We start from the raw sequence: 17,639 nt of genomic DNA, 5'->3' as shown, positions 1-17,639 counted from the left end.
TACGAGGCAGCCAGTATGACCCTGAACAGATAGGCTATTTCAGATCTTATTGACAAAAGCTTGAAAGTTTGTTTGAAATTTTTTTGAAAATATATAGTGCTACGCGAGGGAATCGTCAGGTGTTAGGCATAAATGCTCAATATTATCATAACAATAAAGTCGTTGTTCGGAATCTTGGTAAGATGAAATAATCTTTATCGAAACAAAACAGAAACATTTATTTATCATCAATGTTTAAGCAAGAAAATTTAAAAGACGGTAAAATGAATACTGTGGACGAATATAGTGTAGATATGAAACAGGTGTATTCCATTGCTCACGATAATGGCAGTAATGACACATGGATCAATAAGTCCCGAGACTAAAGCAGAGATGGCGCTCGTAGTAAACCAGTAACCACGTCTTTCTAGAGTACTAACCTTTGCTTGAAATGGGTCAAAATTTTAGGTCGATCCGACCAGAAACAGCTGAGTTATCGAGGTTGGAGTAAAGCCGTTTTGTAGTTTGTTTAAAAAATGGAAAAAACCGAGTTTCGTGTTTTGATAAAACATTGTTTTTTAATGGGTAAAAACACCGTGCAAGCGAAACAATGGATTGAAAAATGTTATCCGGACTCTTGTCCATCAAAAGCAACGATTTGTCGGTGGTTCGCCGAGTTTAAACGTGGTCGTACCGACACAAATGACGCGGAACGCTCGGGTAGACCTGTGGAAGCCGTTACACCGGAAAATGTGAGTGAAGTGACAAAAATTCTAATGAAAGATCGTAAAGTGAACCTCCGTGAGATTGCTGAGATGACACAGATATCATATGGAAGTGTATTTACTATCCTTCATAAAAAATTGAGCATGAAAAAGGTTTTTTCCAAGTGGGTGCGGCGATTGCTTCCGATGGAACAAAAACAGCAACGAGTCGATGATTCAGAAAGCAGTTTATCGAAAAAAAACGTGATTAATCCACCTAGCAGTGAGATGATACCTTTTTTTATCAATCCGCATTGTTTTTTTTTGCATGAATATTTCTCGGTGTTTCAGTTCTCATGACATTATTTTAATAACCGTCGATTTAAGCGGTAATTTGAGATTTTAATCATTCATTACTCTGTAATATCGAAATTGCAAATCGGATCGAATTTGAGTGTGACAATCGATTGAACATTCCAGGAGTTGTCGAAGTGAGTTTTTCGTCATTATTTATGATACTTCCAGAGCCGGTATTCAGGAACTATCATAACCCAAAATGATTCGAATGGCCATAAATTAATACGCCAAACAATTTACATCTTCTATATCGGTATGAATTTTAAAAACTCATCATCTGTAGTTCCAGAATCGGATAAAATTCAAAAATTTTGTATGGGACTTTAAGTCCTTTTATTTTCAAATTTTGTTTTTGAAGTTCGATTTGGCCATTTTGAGAAAATGATTGAGCTTTGAGAAACGATTCGATACTGGAACCGGAATTCTAAAATCGGTGTAGCCGAAATCAGTTAAATTCACCTGAGGAGTGTGTAGAGATTTTTGAGAAATTGAAGTGCGAATGAAAATTTGGGGGTACATTCCGAATCCAAAAACGAATACCGCTTAAACTGAAGTAAATTTAATTGGTAATCGACTATCCAAATCGGCAAACCCGATAAACCTGATTAATTTATGTGAAATGGACATTTTTATACTAATCACCCTGTATCTCCAAAACCGGCAGTCGGATCTGACTAAAAAGTAAGATGTTTTATAGGATTTTAAGACCTGTCATTTGAATCATAGATGATTCTTAGATTTCATTTTAATTTCGTTTCACATATCATCCTGTGGTTCCGCAATCGGAAGTCGGATCCAAACGTAATTCAGGAACCTTATTTGGGAGTATACTACTTTTCATATGAATCTGAGTTTGTAGAAAACGGTTTAGCCATCTCCGAGAAAATTGAGTGAAATTATTTGTTGCACACGCATTTGCTGATCTCGACGAACTGAGTCGAATGGTATATGAGAGTAATGTTCTTCCAGCATCTATTGCTGTAAGTAGTTTGAATCAATATAATTATGGAATTACTTTCAACTCGAAAATACTGATATCATCTGGTTTACATATGTCATATTCGAACGATTATGTTGCCAAAACGAACCGTGCTAAAATCGGTCCGACGCAAATTGTATGTAACAGTATAAAAAATCGTGTTTCACGTTGCTCCCAAGCATTGCACAGTGGGGAAAAATGGACCAAAAACAGGAGGCATGATACAGCTGACGACAAAGCACTTTTTTGGTGTAAAATGGGCAGTAAAATTGATACCATGTATTTAGAAGGACCGCACGAAACGCTATCATGTTCATTTTACCCCAAGTTCCCTTTTTATACTGCATTGTATTCAAGCTTAAGTATATAACATCAAACCGAAGAACTTGCAGAAGAGCGAATAGAGTGTTTCCGATGGAAAAAAGTCTAACAAATCGATTGCATATGGTTTTATTGACAGCAGAAAACTCGTTGCACCGTTTTACCCCATATCTTTTTTATTTATAATATTCAGTTGAAATATGATCTACAATCCAAAAGCAGATCCAAAACGATATTGGTTCATAATACATGCAAAACATCTGTGATCCAATTAAACACAATGGGAAAGACAGTACTAGCCTGTTTAACCCGTTTTACCCCAATTTATATCAAAAGTCGTACTTATTGTTAAACTTTCTTTCGCATACCGAAAGCAGGCTGATTGCGGTTGAAGAAAATCGATTGATATTAAGAAGAAAGACCTGAAAATAAGATTACAAAGGAATTCAATGTTGAGCAAAATCTTAAGACTCACTTGGAGGATAAATTGGGGTAAAACGGTATAACAAGATTCGTTCGGTCAGTGAATTCATTTGTAATCCTATTTTCAGGTCTTTCTTCGTAATATCAATCGATTTTCTTCAACCGCAATCAGCCTGCTTTCGGTATGCGAAAGAAAGTTTAACAATAAGTACGACTTTTGATATAAATTGGGGTAAAACGGGTTAAACAGGCTAGTACTGTCTTTCCCATTGTGTTTAATTGGATCACAGATGTTTTGCGCGTAATATGAACGAATATTGGTAGGTTATATTGTATCTGCTTCGGGATTGTAAATCTGAATTCAACATAAAATTATATTTGTGGGAAAATTGGGGTAAAATGATGTAGCACGAAGCATGCGGTCATGAACACTATCTGTAAATTATTATTTGAGGTTATATGCGAAACATAGAACTGTCTTGTTTAACCAAAATTGGTCAAAACACCGATCAGTAGAACTTTTTTTTCTGTAAATTCATGGAAGAAGATGACTGGGGGTAAAACAGAATACAGTTGTTTGCGGTCAATCTTATTAAAAACAATCCATTTATCTAACTTAAGAGCATGTCAGGAATACCTTCCGATTGGTTGAATTGAATTTTTTCCTGAGTTTCACTGTTAGTTTTCAAAGTCAAGTCAGAAAAAAAGAGGAAATGGATGAAAACGGGCATGATAGTGAATTTGTCGGATCTTCTAACTATCATAAATCGATTCTACAGAAAAATTTGCATAAGAAATACTAACTTTGAAAATATTTGCTTATGTTTTTATAAAATTATTGAGCAAAGTCGCGTGTTTGATCGTTTTTTTCCCACTGTGCATTGCTTTGTCATACAGCGCTCAAAACTCCTACTGCTGGAATAGGGGGAAAAGTCGCTTATACAAAAATGTCGATATCTCCGTTGATAATGGACGGATTTTAACAATCTATGGCTTGTTGGATAGCTATTACCGTGCGGAATCTAAGTCTGGAAGCATATTCTGTTTTCAAAGTCGAATGTGATAGATACTGTCAAAAAACTGAAAATTTTGATATAAAACTTCGTATAACTCAAAAAGTAAACATCCGATCTCAAAACCATTCAATAGCGTTCTGGGTGACGGGGAGACCTTTCATTTGCGACTAGTTTGATGGAAATCGGTTCAGCCATCTCTGAGATCTCGACCTCTTAGTTGACAACACACATACAGACACACACACACACGGACATTTGTTCAGTTCGTCGAGATGAATCGATTGGAGCCTCGGAAAATTTGTCTAAAGTTTGAGCGAATTCTATACCTATTTTTTATATTTATAAAAAAAGGTAAAAAACTTTGGAACCATTGTATCACCCTAAAAGGTGATTATGTTGATGAATAAAAAAAAATTTGCAAAAAAAATGTTGTTTCCATTGTTAGTCTCGGGACTACTTGATCCATGTGTTATGATGGCGACTGTTAAAGTATTGAGGGAAATGTTGTAAAAATCTAGCTCGGAAACCCCCTCAATCAGCTTGCTAGTAGCTAATGAAGAAGTGCGTTACATTTTCGAGCTACCTGATGAGATGCAAAATGCTGAAAGTTTCGAGAGCATTGAGATGGACAATTGTAGCACAACATCAGATGATACTGTGCAATGAGACGATTTCGGTGAAGATAAGCAGGAGGAAACAAAATTCATTTTACCAAACATTGACGATGGTGAATGCTGGCGAATGGAAGAAATTCTCGACAGTACACGATGCGCCGCTCATACGGCACAGTTAGCTGTGTGGGATGTTATAAGACCCAATCAAGAACGAATCACAAAAACTCAAAAGATTGTAGTCCGTCGGATCTGATAGCACTGCCCCGGATCCTAAAATGGGAAACCCCTGCCAAAGGTGTGCCGGGGAGAAATGTCAACCCGACGCGTAGATGGTTGGTAATAAAGCGATTAAATGTGCGAGCAATTTTGATAAAAGATAAATAATTACGTAAACTCTTTATGGGAAGTTTTTTTTTTAATCTGGGCGGGAGTACCGATCAAGCAGGTTGGAGGATAGTTTTTTTTCGAGCTTTCAAACCACTGTGCTGCCGTTGATTTTTGTACATCTGACAATCAATTAACTGTGGATGACTTGCGTGCATGGCATAATTAAATTCGCTCATTGCAGCAGTGGGATGGGAAAATTTTAATTTGAATGAAATATTATACTTTGCCTCTTTTTTTCTTGTTTGCAAAACATACGTCGGTTTTAAATTTGAACTTTCAAACTTTGTTGTCATTAATTTTAAAAGTACTGCTACACGATCGATTCATGTAGTTTAATTATAATCCGATATATAATGGCAAAAAACAGTGACCAACATTTTTCCCACGTTAAATTTCCCAATCGGATTTGTATGACAGTACGATGAAACAGTAATTAAGCGCCACATTAATTAAGGTATCCATGGAAACATTGGGAGCATAACCAAATCAATCGAGTTTTTCCTGTTCAACCGGGGTTACCGAAAAACTTTTCCCGAATTATACCAGTTTGTGCTGTGGCATCATATTTTCAATTTAACAAGCACCATATTTCGCACAAACAGCAAAATGAAAATTGATGATGAATTCTAGCAGCGCTGCGACTACACAGCCTCGCTATAGTTATATAGATGTCTATCCGGCCAGAGAAACGTGGCAAAGATGCGTTGGGAGTTTATAACTCCATTACGCAACTGACGTCAACCGAAGTACGTGTGCCAATAAAATAAAATAGATCCTACCGGGCCGGCTTACTGCCGGTTTGCGTGTAGCAATATGCCAAATTTTGGTCCCTGGCAGCCGGTTATTTGCTCGTTTAGCAATTACTTTTCAAGGTTAGTCTATTTGCTGTATTCAATAATAGAGAATAGATTATTTGGTACTAAAATTGGAAAAGCGATAATAAATGTGAAAGTACGCCTTGAACGTCATGGATCTTTTTTTTCATTTTCACCTGCTCTAGCTACGATTGTATATAGGACTTTTTGGTAGTTAAAAGTAGCTTGAGGAATCATGCTTTGGATTTTTTATTATTTTGTCGTGAATACTTTACCATGGAGTGCCTTTTCAAAATTTACCTTCTAAGAGAGTGATGAGTTTTTTGATCGTGAATAACTCTTGTTGTATCTAACGTATCAATATAATGTTTGCTACATTCCGTCCAAAATATGATCAGCATTTTACGATAAAATTTTCAGTTGTATGATATAATCTTAAATAATTCAAATTGAAAATTCTCTTAAATGTTTGGTATCAACGAGTATCGAAGAAGAAAACTCATGATGCACGTTTGCACTTCTCGTACCCGAGCCTTTGGTTTTGAAGTAGTAAGCAACATTTCATTTCTGTGTTACCTACTGGGTCGGTATAAAAGTTTAACACTTGATATATTTCGTTCATTCTAGCCTCTGCAGTTAACTGAGCAGGAAGTAAAGCAAGTGCATCATTCCGGTTTATTCAGGTCCAGAGTTCAGCTCCAGTTCCAGTAATAATAATTTAGTACAGTATTGAATCAACCTTCACAGGAAGCAGTTCTGCTGCGAGACGTTCGCAGAGCAAGTATTGCTTCAAACAAGAGCGACTGCGTCATATAGCTGCTGGTCGTTTGTATTGGAGAAAAATACACCAAAAAGTGGACAACGATGGGGAACAGTATGCAAAATCCGCCCTTATAATGGCTTCAAATGTTATCTAAAAAACTTAAAATATTTCTTTTTCGCAAATCGGAGGTAAAAATCATCAATATCGTGCAAATCTAGAGTAATTTAATTAGCTTTGTGCTCTTTCCGCAGTGTAAAATTTGCACTAAAAAGTGGAAAATGCATCGTAATGCAGAGAATTCCACAATTCGACCCTTCAGAATTAATCCCGTACGGAATTTCGATAGTTTGCTTCGTTGAAATTTGCAAATCCGAAATTAAATAATCGACATTAAAATTCTGTATGTTGCTAGTATTGTGGCCGTTAGGACCGCCCATTTGTGAGAAAGCTACAAGCGAAATCATGTGAAAAATTGCTTCAGTATGGAATCAATCCACACAGAAAGCAGTCTTGCTGTGGGACGTTTGCATTGCAAGTTTTGCTTCAAACAAGACCGTTGCTCGCTTTCCTTTGCCTTTGTTCGATAATCGTTCTGGTATTCGAACTTGTTCGCATATTCGGGAGCGAACGAAGCCAATGGTGCATTGCTGTTGGCATGAAGGTCTATTCCTTTTACACCCAAACCTCCATTTACGTAATAATCGAGGGCACGTAAATCGAATTATGACATAAAAAAAGTTTACGTTATTTGGAATTTTCAACGTTAAAAAATGTTTTCTTTATTTATATGTATTATTGGATATGTATAATATAATGGATAATTATGAAACAAAAATTATCAGCATTCGCAGGAAAAGGATGTTCTTAGTGGCAATTTCCAAGATGGCGACTTCCGGTTCGGCGATATTCGTTACAAACCATCAAAATATGGGTATTTTCGGAACGGGTTTCATGAGGACATGTCAGAAAACGATGTTTGAATGTACCAGTCAAATCAGTTTCAGTTCATCAATACTGTTAAACTGCTGGATATAATGAACTGGAGCAGATGGCTATGCTCTCGTGGAATTCAGAACCACCTTAAACATCGTTTACAACTTCTACTCATCGAACCCGTTATTATTAAACCATACGTTGCCATCTTAGAATTCTGAATCACTTCAAACATCGTTTTCCGACATTTATTCATTAAACCCATTCCGAAAATACTCATATTTGTAGTAATTTCCATGGAATATAAATCAGCCGGAAATGATTTTCATTGTATGAAAAACCCTTATTTTACGAAGTAGGTTCGTAAAAAAAGTTTACGTTATTTGAGATTTGGTTCGTAAAAAGAGTAACGTAAAAAGAGGTAACGTAAAAAAAATTCACGTAAACGGAGGTTTGGGTGTAGTTGTTATTCGCTTAAAACAAAACCCTGAATAACTTGAGGTGAATAAAGAACAAATATTCATGCAGCGATTATCGTCGAAATTGAGCAACTTAAGACGTTTTCCTCTGGATTAGTGTGTGTGTGTGTTTGTGAGTGTGTGTGTTTGTGTTTGTGTGTGCGTGTGTGTGTGTGTGTGCGTGTGTGTGTATGTGTATGTGATGAACCATTTCCCAGTACTCTCCCATTGCTGCTACCCAACGAGATGTGATGAATTTATTAGTTGAAGAATGCTTCGCGAAGAATGGAATCCATCGATCATCGCAGTGACGCTATTCGAACCAATTCGAGGAGTAAAGTAAATGAACGAATGACAACAAACGAATGAATAAAACGAACATACACGATGTATACCAGTAGCGAAGAGTGTATTAGTAGGTTTGGGTTCTCTACGATTATTGCTTTTTCATTTTCACCCTTTTCTCTTTTGTGCGGTGAATAGTTCAACGCTATTCAAGACGGGTGTGAGTAATATAAGAAAGTCGCGCTGAAGATGGATGTACGGATTAGGAACACGAAGAATATGCGCACCATTGGCGTCATCCAGCAGGGGGTCGCTTGTATTGGAGCAAAATAGAACGAAATGTGAACAATGATGGGGATTATTCTACAAAACAGCTCTTTTGAAGGGCTCCAAATGTTATTTACAGAACTATTAGAATTACTTATCATTTGAAGTATGCAAAACGGAAGTGAAAATAATCAGTTTAGCGAAGATTTACAGTCTGATAGATTCTAATTAGAACATTTTCGCATTCTTTTCTCTGATTGTTTTAAATTGGATTTTTTTGCTATTGGTTTTAGTGCGTGTTGTTGACTTCAGGATCTCCAAGTGGTGTCATATATTCCATTTTTCATCACATCTGCATTGAAGTAAATGAAATTTTTCGTGTGATATTGAATAAAGAAGTTTTTTGACGTGTACTTCTTCTTTATTTCTTTCCGAACATTTTTGTATGATGGCCGACAGCATCGATTAAAATTTATCGACTTCGTGCACAGCTTTGCTAAAAACATCAATGTAAAAAGTCGTAGATATACAAAATAAGCCATTTAAAGAAGAAGCTTTTGTTTCTGAACCGAATATATGAGATAAACATTTTTGTTTATTCTCATTTCGATTATAATTTATTTTGGTTCAAAGAGATATACTACAGCTATTTTCAGAAATGATTTCGCGTAAATGTCCACCTTTGGCCTTCAGTGCAAAATTTGACCTTTTTTCGGCATTTTCAATCGTTTTGGCCAATGTATCGTGATTTCACGTCGTATGTTGTCTTTGAGTTCTTGGCTTATCAGCGTATACCTTGAACTTCAAAATGCCCCACAAAAAGTGTCAAAATCACTGTTTTTCGATATGACTTATACGGGAAACAATTGTCTTAAAAAATCGATTGTTGGTCGAGCTGTATGGCATGTTGTACCGTCCTGTTGAAACCAGTAGCCGTTCAAAGAATTTTCATTTTCAGAAATTGGCCAGGCGCTGATATGGAGTCGAATTTTCTACGGAGTTGTGGAGACGGCAGTAAACATAGATAACCTGATAAAGATCTTGTGACCCACTTACAATAAAGTTATTAGGTTAGCTCCAAATTTGGCACTTCTTCCCCCAGTCCGGATAAGACCATGGTAACAATAGGACGAACCTACAAAGGATACTTCCCTAGTTGCACTGTTGGACGACGGCCTTTCATCCGCAGTAGTCCAAGTTTCTTTCAACAAAATACTGACCGATAAATTTCAAGGCTATACTGACGGATCCCGAGGCTGTTCTCCGCCGTAGCCGAGGCAATATGCACTAGCTTGACCACTTTCTCACCAGGATCCGAGGGTGTGATTTTTTAGGACTCCTCGGCAGTTATTTATGCCTTGGGATCCTGGGGAACAAAAGAGGCGACGGACTTGCGACCGTCGGAAGAACCAACACCCGATATACCTTCAAGGTGCCTGCTGCTGATGTTTTGTCACACTTTAAAGGCAAACTCATCAACCGTTTCACTGGTGTGCATCATCTGGTCACCTGCCGAAAATAAGAGGTGAACTGGCAGAATGTACAGACCGCAACGACCGCCGGGAATAGAGGATCGTATCTAACCGCCAGCCTCCGATGTGTTCTAGTTGCAATTCTCGACTGATCGTGGAGCTTGTCAACTGCCCGGAATACCAAGACCTCCGGAATACTCATAAATTTCCATCCTAAAATCTGGGATGCATTTTCCTACGATCCTGTGACCGAAACAATAATCCGTCAATTTATTAAGAATGCCGTAATCTACCGAAAAATGTAATCTTAAGACCTTACATGGAGCTGGACATATTCCGATTTCCACGGGCTCACCGCCCATCCATTACTGGTTGATGGAGTGATTCACCCCATCCAATATCTACGGAACCCCTGTCCAGTTTCTACACCCTCAAACTCTCCTCCCTGAAACCTCCACCTGACTGCTAATGAACCAGCAAACGACCTAGAAAACTAGCTCGTTGGATAACCGTTGTGATCCTACCTCGGGTGTGTTTTCCACAGTCCATCACATACAAAATACAAAATACTATAAAAACCGGGATCCGCGACAACTAATAAAAGTCATTTTCATTGACTCAAAATAGACAAAAATGACAAAAAATTAATGTCACTCTCAGCTTCGCTTGCAAACTATGAGAACAAAATCCATGTCCAGTCAATGACAAGAGCTGAACAGTAGTTTCAAAATTGTATTCTTTCTTTCATCTGCCCTTTCAGCCATTTGAGGTTTTCAGTGAAAATCCCATAGTATGCAGTGTCGGTATACAACAGAATCTTTGAGAATCGAAAACGACAGAACAGCGTTTCACAATGACTTTTACCCGTTGGTGCTCGAATTTGTAGTAGTTTTGGTTTCCAAAGAGGTTCTGGGATGTAATTACTTCGATTTGTCATATTTTAGTCACTCTTTATAGCCAAGCGTCACAGATTTTCAATACATCGATGAAAGAATGAGAATTGAAACTTTGCTCCCTGAAGACTTTAGTTTGGTTTCGTCTTGTCATAGAGGAAATAGTAACGTTGGCAATTATACTCTCTCTTTTATTGTGATGTGATCAAAAAGATTTTCTTTGATATCACTATTCTGTTAGAAAGTCGAAAGTTTCGGGTATCATTTCATGCAAAGAGTTGAGTGTTAAACGTGGAAACCGCTTGGTAATTAATAGAAGAGAAAGTAAACAAAAAAAAACTATCACTTGCTTATACGCCCTATTGAAAAATCAACCGAGAAATTTGGCTTTCTTTGGTTTTGTTTGCGATAAATATACACTGGAAAAAAGTTTGTGCAAGGAAAAGTTTTATTCAAAAATTGTTTTTTTCTTAAAAGTATTCAACTTTAATTTTTGACTGTAAGAACATATTGACCCATCATGTCATAAGATTTCATCTGAATAGAACATTTTATATTTCCGTGAGCCGACTTTTAATTTTCAAAATCGATTTTTACCTTTTTTTATATATATAAAAAATAGGTATAGAATTCGCTCAAACTCGAATGGTTTTGAGATCGAATGTTTACTTTTTGAGTTATACGAAGTTTTATGTCAATTTTTTTAGTTTTTTGACAGTATCTGTCACACTTGACCTTGAAAAGAGAATATGTTTCTATACTTAGATTCCACACGGTAATAGCTATCCAACAAGCCATAGATTGTTAAAATCCGTCCATTTTCAACGGAGATATCGACATTTTTGTATAAGCAACTTTTCCCTCTATTTCAGCAGTAGGAGTTTTGAGCGCTGTATAACAAAGCAATGCTTGGGAGCAACGTGAAACACGATTTTTCATGCTGTTACATACAATTGTTTCTAAGTACCAAAAAGACTGTGTACAGCATGATATTTTGCCTCGGACCAATTTTAGCACGGTTCGTTTTTGGCAACATAATCGTTCGAATATGCCATACGTAAACGAGATGATGGCAGAATTTTCGAGTATAAAGCAATTCCATAATTATATTGATTTAAACTACTTACAGCAATAAATGGTGGAAGAACATAACACCCATATACCATTCGAATCAGTTCGTCGAGATCAGCAAATGCGTGTGTGACGAATGATTTCACTAAATTTTCTCGGAGATGACTCAACCGTTTTTTACAAACTCAGATTCATATGAAAAGTAGTATACTCCTAAACAAGGTTCCTGAATTACGTTTGGATCCGACTTCTGATTGCGGAATAACAGGATGATATGTGAAACGAAATTAAAATAATGAAATTCTTTTTTCTCGTAGATGGTTGAACCGATTTAGATTCAAATGGAATCTAGGAAATCATCTATGATTCAAATGAGAAGTCTTAAAACCCTATAAAACATCTTACTTTTTAGTCAGATCCGACTTCCGGTTTTGGAGATACAGGGTGATTAGTATAAAAATGTCCATTTCACCTAAATTAATCAGGTTTATCGGATTTTCAGATTTGGATAGTCGATTACCAAATAAATTTATTTCAGCTTAAGCGGTATTCGTTTTTGAATTCGGAATGTACCCCCAAATTTTAATTCACACTGCAATTTCTCAAAGATGTCTACAGACTCCTCAGGTGAATTTAACTGATTTCGGCTACACTGATTTTAGAAATCAGGTTTCAGTATCGAATCGTTACTCAAAGCTCAATCATTTTCTCAAAAAGGCCAAATCGAACTACAAACACAAAAATTCAAATCAAAGGACTTAAGGTCCCATACAAAATTGGTGAACTTTATCCGATTCTGGAATTACAGATGATGAGTTTTTAAAATTCATACCGATATAGAAGATGTAAATTGTTTGGCGTATTAATTTAAGGCAATTCGAATCATTTTGGGCTATGCTATTAAATAATGACGAAAAACTCTAAAGTGGAACTTACTTCAACATCTCATGGAATGTTCAATCGATTGTCACACGTTAAGATTGAAATTCGATACGATTTGCAGTTTCGACATGACAGGGTAATGAGTGATTAAAATCTCAATTTGCCGTTTAAAACGACGATAATTAAAATAATGCTCATGACTAACTACTAAACTAAAACACCTAAAAATATCCATGCAAAAAACACATGCGGATTGATAAAAAAAGGTAACATCTCACTGCTAGGTGGATTAATCACGTTTTGCAGTGTAGGAACTGATTAGAATTATTGCCTTTCTCATATAGAAAGGCTATGCAATCGTTGTGAAAACCAACTTCACAATCGAAGTCCGTTGGGCCGAGTGTCATATACCATTCGACTTAGTCCGTCGAGATCACAAAATGTCTGTGTGTGTATGTATGTATGTGACAAATAATGTCACTTAATTTTCTCAGAGATGGCGTGACCGATTTTTCAAATGAAAGGTCTTATGGCCTCATACAATTTTTCTGAATTTCATTTGGATCTGACTTCCGGTTCCGGAAATACAAGCAAATATTTGCAAATTTATTAAAAATGCGCACTCAATTTTCTTGGCAATTGCATAACCGATATTCCCAAACTAAGAAGCAAATAAAAGGTCTTGAAATTCTTTAAAAAGTCTTCGAAAAGTTGATCCAGAGCCAACTTCCGGTTCCGGTAATGAAGTGCGATTAGTAAAAATTTTCAATTTCATTAATATTTTTTTCACAAGAGATGGCGGAACGACGTGCACATTTCTATAAAACTTACTGATAAATTCATCTAGTTGGCAGATCTTGTTAGTTAATGAATATTTAAAACTACTTTGGGACTACTAGTCCTCGGTTTCCACTTCCGATAGAACCGATAATAATGAAGAAAATCTCCAAAAACGGAACTTACTTCGATTTCTCAGCAATGGTTTAACGAATCTTGGTTTAAATTAGAGCTGTCATTGTCTTAAAATTCACTGTGCAATTTCATCCTGATCCGACTTCCGGTTCCTAAATTAAAGGGCGATGAGTGTCAAAACATTCAAATCGTCATTCAAAATGACGATGCAAAACTAGTACGCGACGATACGTGCGGCATTGCTCCGTTCGCAGCGTGCTTTGTTCAATTTCGTATGGCATGCAAGGTTGCCAACTTGAAATCTATATTTTTTAAATGAAAAAAATGTAAATTATTAATTCTTTTATTCAATTTGTACCTACTTGTTAGTGTTATTACAAGATCATGATAACGATGCTTTCCTATAAAAGTACACTTATTGTCTTTCTCATATAGAAAGTTTGTGCAATCTCTCGAAAAATTGAAAAGTGAAAATTGGTCCCAAGGGCTAAGTGTTCTATATCATTCGACACAGTTCATCGAGCTGAGCAATATATGTGTCTGTGCGTGTATGTGCGTGAGTATGTGTCAAATAATGTCACTCATAAAATAAAAAATGTCGTAGTCCCAGAGGTTGCTATTGAATTTCACACCGTCATTTAGAGCGACAACGTAAAAATGAACAAAACTTTTCTAGATTTGGCTTAAAACTGAATCAATTTGTAGGCTATATTAGTTACTTACTAAACGAACCGACTTCAGCTATACTGGTTCCAAGTTCCCGATTGCAGAAGTACCGGAAATAGTGGTCATAAAGTTTAAAACGAGACTCACTCAATTTTTTAAGAGATGATTTGATCGATTTCCACAATCAGGCTCAAACAAAAGTTCCTATGAGATAGTCTGCTGTTTAATTTCATCCGGGTCCGACTTCCGGTTCCAGAACTATAGGGTAAAGTGTATTTAATCATTTAGTGCGACGAGGCAAAATAAAGAATTTTTTTATAAACTTGACATAACTGTTTACAAATTGAAAAGGTTATGTTTCTTATTTTATTCAAGATTGAAAAAAATCTTCACTGAATCTTCTAGTGATATTTTTGAAAATATAAGTAATATGAGCAAGGCATCATTACACCACTAGGTGGATTAGAAAAGGTTTTTAATAATAAAAATTATCAACATTTTGTGAAAACTACTTTTTTGTAGGATATGTCAGTACAGCCATTTGATAAAAAAATGGTAAAAAAAGTTTGGCCCTTTTCAAAAGACAGTCTAGATCATTTAAAAAAAAACGAAGTATGCAAAGTGTTTTTTTTTGTGACAAAGTCTTCATACACAGCGAGTTCCCTTAAAATCTGTGAGGGTGCTGCCAACTCGGAATACGATTTAGTGCGAAATTTGTCTAATCCGCCATTTAGTTTAGGTGCATCGTTTCGAATTCTAGTAGTGAAGAAGGTGAAAGCTTTCACAATTCACACAATCGATCAACTAACAAATATTCGGAAGTGTGAAATAAGCGTGTCAGTTTTATTCGTATTCACGTCATCCAGTTATGTCTCTGACATAACTCACCCATAAAATATCAGATTACAACCTTAAAAATGAACCCGGGTTGGTGGTTCAATGCATAGGGCGCTGGTTTTACAAACCAGTTGTCGAATGTTTGAGTTTTGACCTGGAAGGTTGCTTAGTGTCAGTAGGGTCGTAGTACTAGCCGTGAAATGATTATGTATGCTATGAATCGGCTGCGAAGTCTGTTGAAACAGAAATGCCAAATTCCACAAAAGGAATGTAATGCCAAGAGTTTGCTTTTTTACCTTCAAAATGAGGAAAAAAATCCTGGATCATGTTTTGCTTCGAATTTTATTAGGCACAACTTCACGCCCCATAACTCATCAACGAAAAAGGCATTTTATTCCATTTTTATCACCTCCACCCGATCGGGGATTCATCACAGCAAGGACACCTTATTTCACTACTGGTTATTGCGTGTCGAAGGCGATTCGCGTGCACGGAAAGCCTTGTTTGTTTGCTACTCGTTTGACCTTGTTTGCGATTTTACTACCCGACAAAAAGTGTAGAAATGTTGCGTTGACATCGCTTTCATCGAGAGCACATCCGAGACGAAGGCATTCATTGCCGAACCGGCCCAAATTGTGGAGTTAATTTACCCACACTCAATTCATTGCACGGCGGAACACGGCCTCGCGCTGTCAGGTTCACTTGCTGGGTTTTACGACGACGGACCAGTAAACCGACCAACCAACCAACCAACGAACCAAGCTACTTACAACTCGATAATCATTGATGCGTACTCACCCCACCAGGACCAGGCCGCGTTCCGTGCCTGGAATTCCACTGGAATCGAACCACTTACCGTTCGGCTTAGTAAGCGGGGAGGTTCCTAGGCTGGGCGGTGGGGCCTTGTGGAAATTCATGATTTGATCCTATAGGAGTTTTACTGCCCTGCCCGGCTATGAATCTGGTGAGTTAGCTTCTGCTGCTGCCATCGATGCTGATGCCCGTTATGTCGATACTGCCGGTGGTGATGGAGGCGGCAAAGGCAAGGGCGACGGCTACGCTGGAGGAGGGCAAACAACTGGCTCGGAGGATATTTGCAGCCACAACCAAGGAGCCGATACTGCCAGCAAAGACGATTGTGCAGATGGTGACGATGGCGACCAAGACGACCAAGACGACCAGGACGAACGAACGGTAACTTTCCGGCCACTGTTGATTGATGGCGCTGATGGTCATGGCTGGAGTTACACGCTGCTGGAAACTAACACGCGGAGTCTACGGGACGATCCGGTCGTGCGGCACACCGGTGGGGGGATACCTGCAAAAGGAGAAACAAATAAAAATGGCTCCGTTAGAGATACATCGCATAGGTGTAAAAACGGGATTCATGTTCGTCGATTTATCCTAATGGTAATTGATATCGGAAACCGGATGCGCACACTGAAGGACTGGATGGGTGCCTATTGGCCGCGGGATCCCGCGGCAAGGGTGATTGAGTGTGCCGGGAAAGTTCCTGTACATTTTGATTAGTGGTAAGTGAAATTGGTGTAGACTTTGAGAAAGCTTTTCACGGTTCGACGAATCAGCACGGATCGGTTGGTTTGCTTTCGATTTGATTCAATTTATTGACATATCACTCCAATCATTAACATCAAAGGGGCCAATTTAGTATGCGGTTTGTGCGGTCAGAATGGTGAAGACGAACCGAGAAATTCCTGCATAAATTGGTGCTGAGTGGAATTTTGATTTTCTGATGAGTTTGGTCGCCGGTTCCATAGCAACATGACAGGACGGGTTCTAAATAGTGTTGATTAGATAATTAGATTCAACAACGAGTGATGATTTTCATTAGTTAATGTTTTTGGTTTGTATCAAAAATCCAAACACCGAATAGTTTACCGGATATAATGTCAAAACCCTGAAATGAAATTGTTACTACATTTCGTAATGATAATCAAGTTCACCAAGTTTTCAGAATGGCGTCATTTAGTTGACGTACAGAAAGTCTATCTTGAACAAAGAACATGATTTCCTACCTCGATTTCCACAAGCAACTGATGGAAATTATAGTCAACAATACAAATATTCAATATTTTTACGATTCGTCTTAAACTCGTCAGTGAATAACATTTTTTGTTCAACTGTTATGCCACCTGAAGCTTAACATGAACCGACGAAAACAAGTTTCGGATAATGCTGGCCAATTCAGATGTTCATTTAAGGACTAACCTTAGGCTTCGTTCAGCACGTCAGGAAGGACTTAGCACTTTGGTTCTAATCATAAATGTATTGCTAATAGAAATAAATTTACGTCTGTCTAGCGGTTTGTGTTGAACTGCAGGCGACAGAACAGTTCAACATAAACTGTTATGCACTGACGAGCCTAAGACGAAACGTAAAGGTGGTTATTTGTCCTAGCGAAAATTAAGGTTAATAAATATAAATATTGTTTCACTGCTAGAAGAAAAGTTAGGATTGGCAGTAAGTACGGAAACCAAGGAAATCAAAACGAGGTTTTAACACTTTTTAGGTTAATCAAGAATCAAGTCCGTATGGACTTGAGGCTCTTTATAAAAATTTAAATATAAATTGGGATTGGAAACTT

General features: G+C 37.4%; 1 protein-coding gene across 2 annotated transcripts in view; it reads right to left on the bottom strand.

The window, feature by feature from the left end:
* Positions 1-17,639, bottom strand: part of LOC131435963 (5-hydroxytryptamine receptor-like) — a 494,311-nt gene that overhangs the window by 190,213 nt on the left and 286,459 nt on the right. For both annotated transcript variants that reach the window (XM_058604276.1, XM_058604277.1), the window contains exon 4: positions 15,891-16,352. In XM_058604276.1, the coding sequence (XP_058460259.1) occupies positions 15,891-15,951 (61 nt within the window). In that variant the 5' untranslated portion in view covers positions 15,952-16,352. The remainder of the gene's footprint in view (positions 1-15,890; positions 16,353-17,639) is intronic.

Source organism: Malaya genurostris, chromosome 3 (assembly GCF_030247185.1).
Source record: "Malaya genurostris strain Urasoe2022 chromosome 3, Malgen_1.1, whole genome shotgun sequence".
NCBI lineage: Eukaryota > Metazoa > Arthropoda > Insecta > Diptera > Culicidae > Malaya > Malaya genurostris.
Note: the sequence above shows the minus strand (reverse complement) of the source record. Positions and strands in the feature narration are given on the sequence as shown.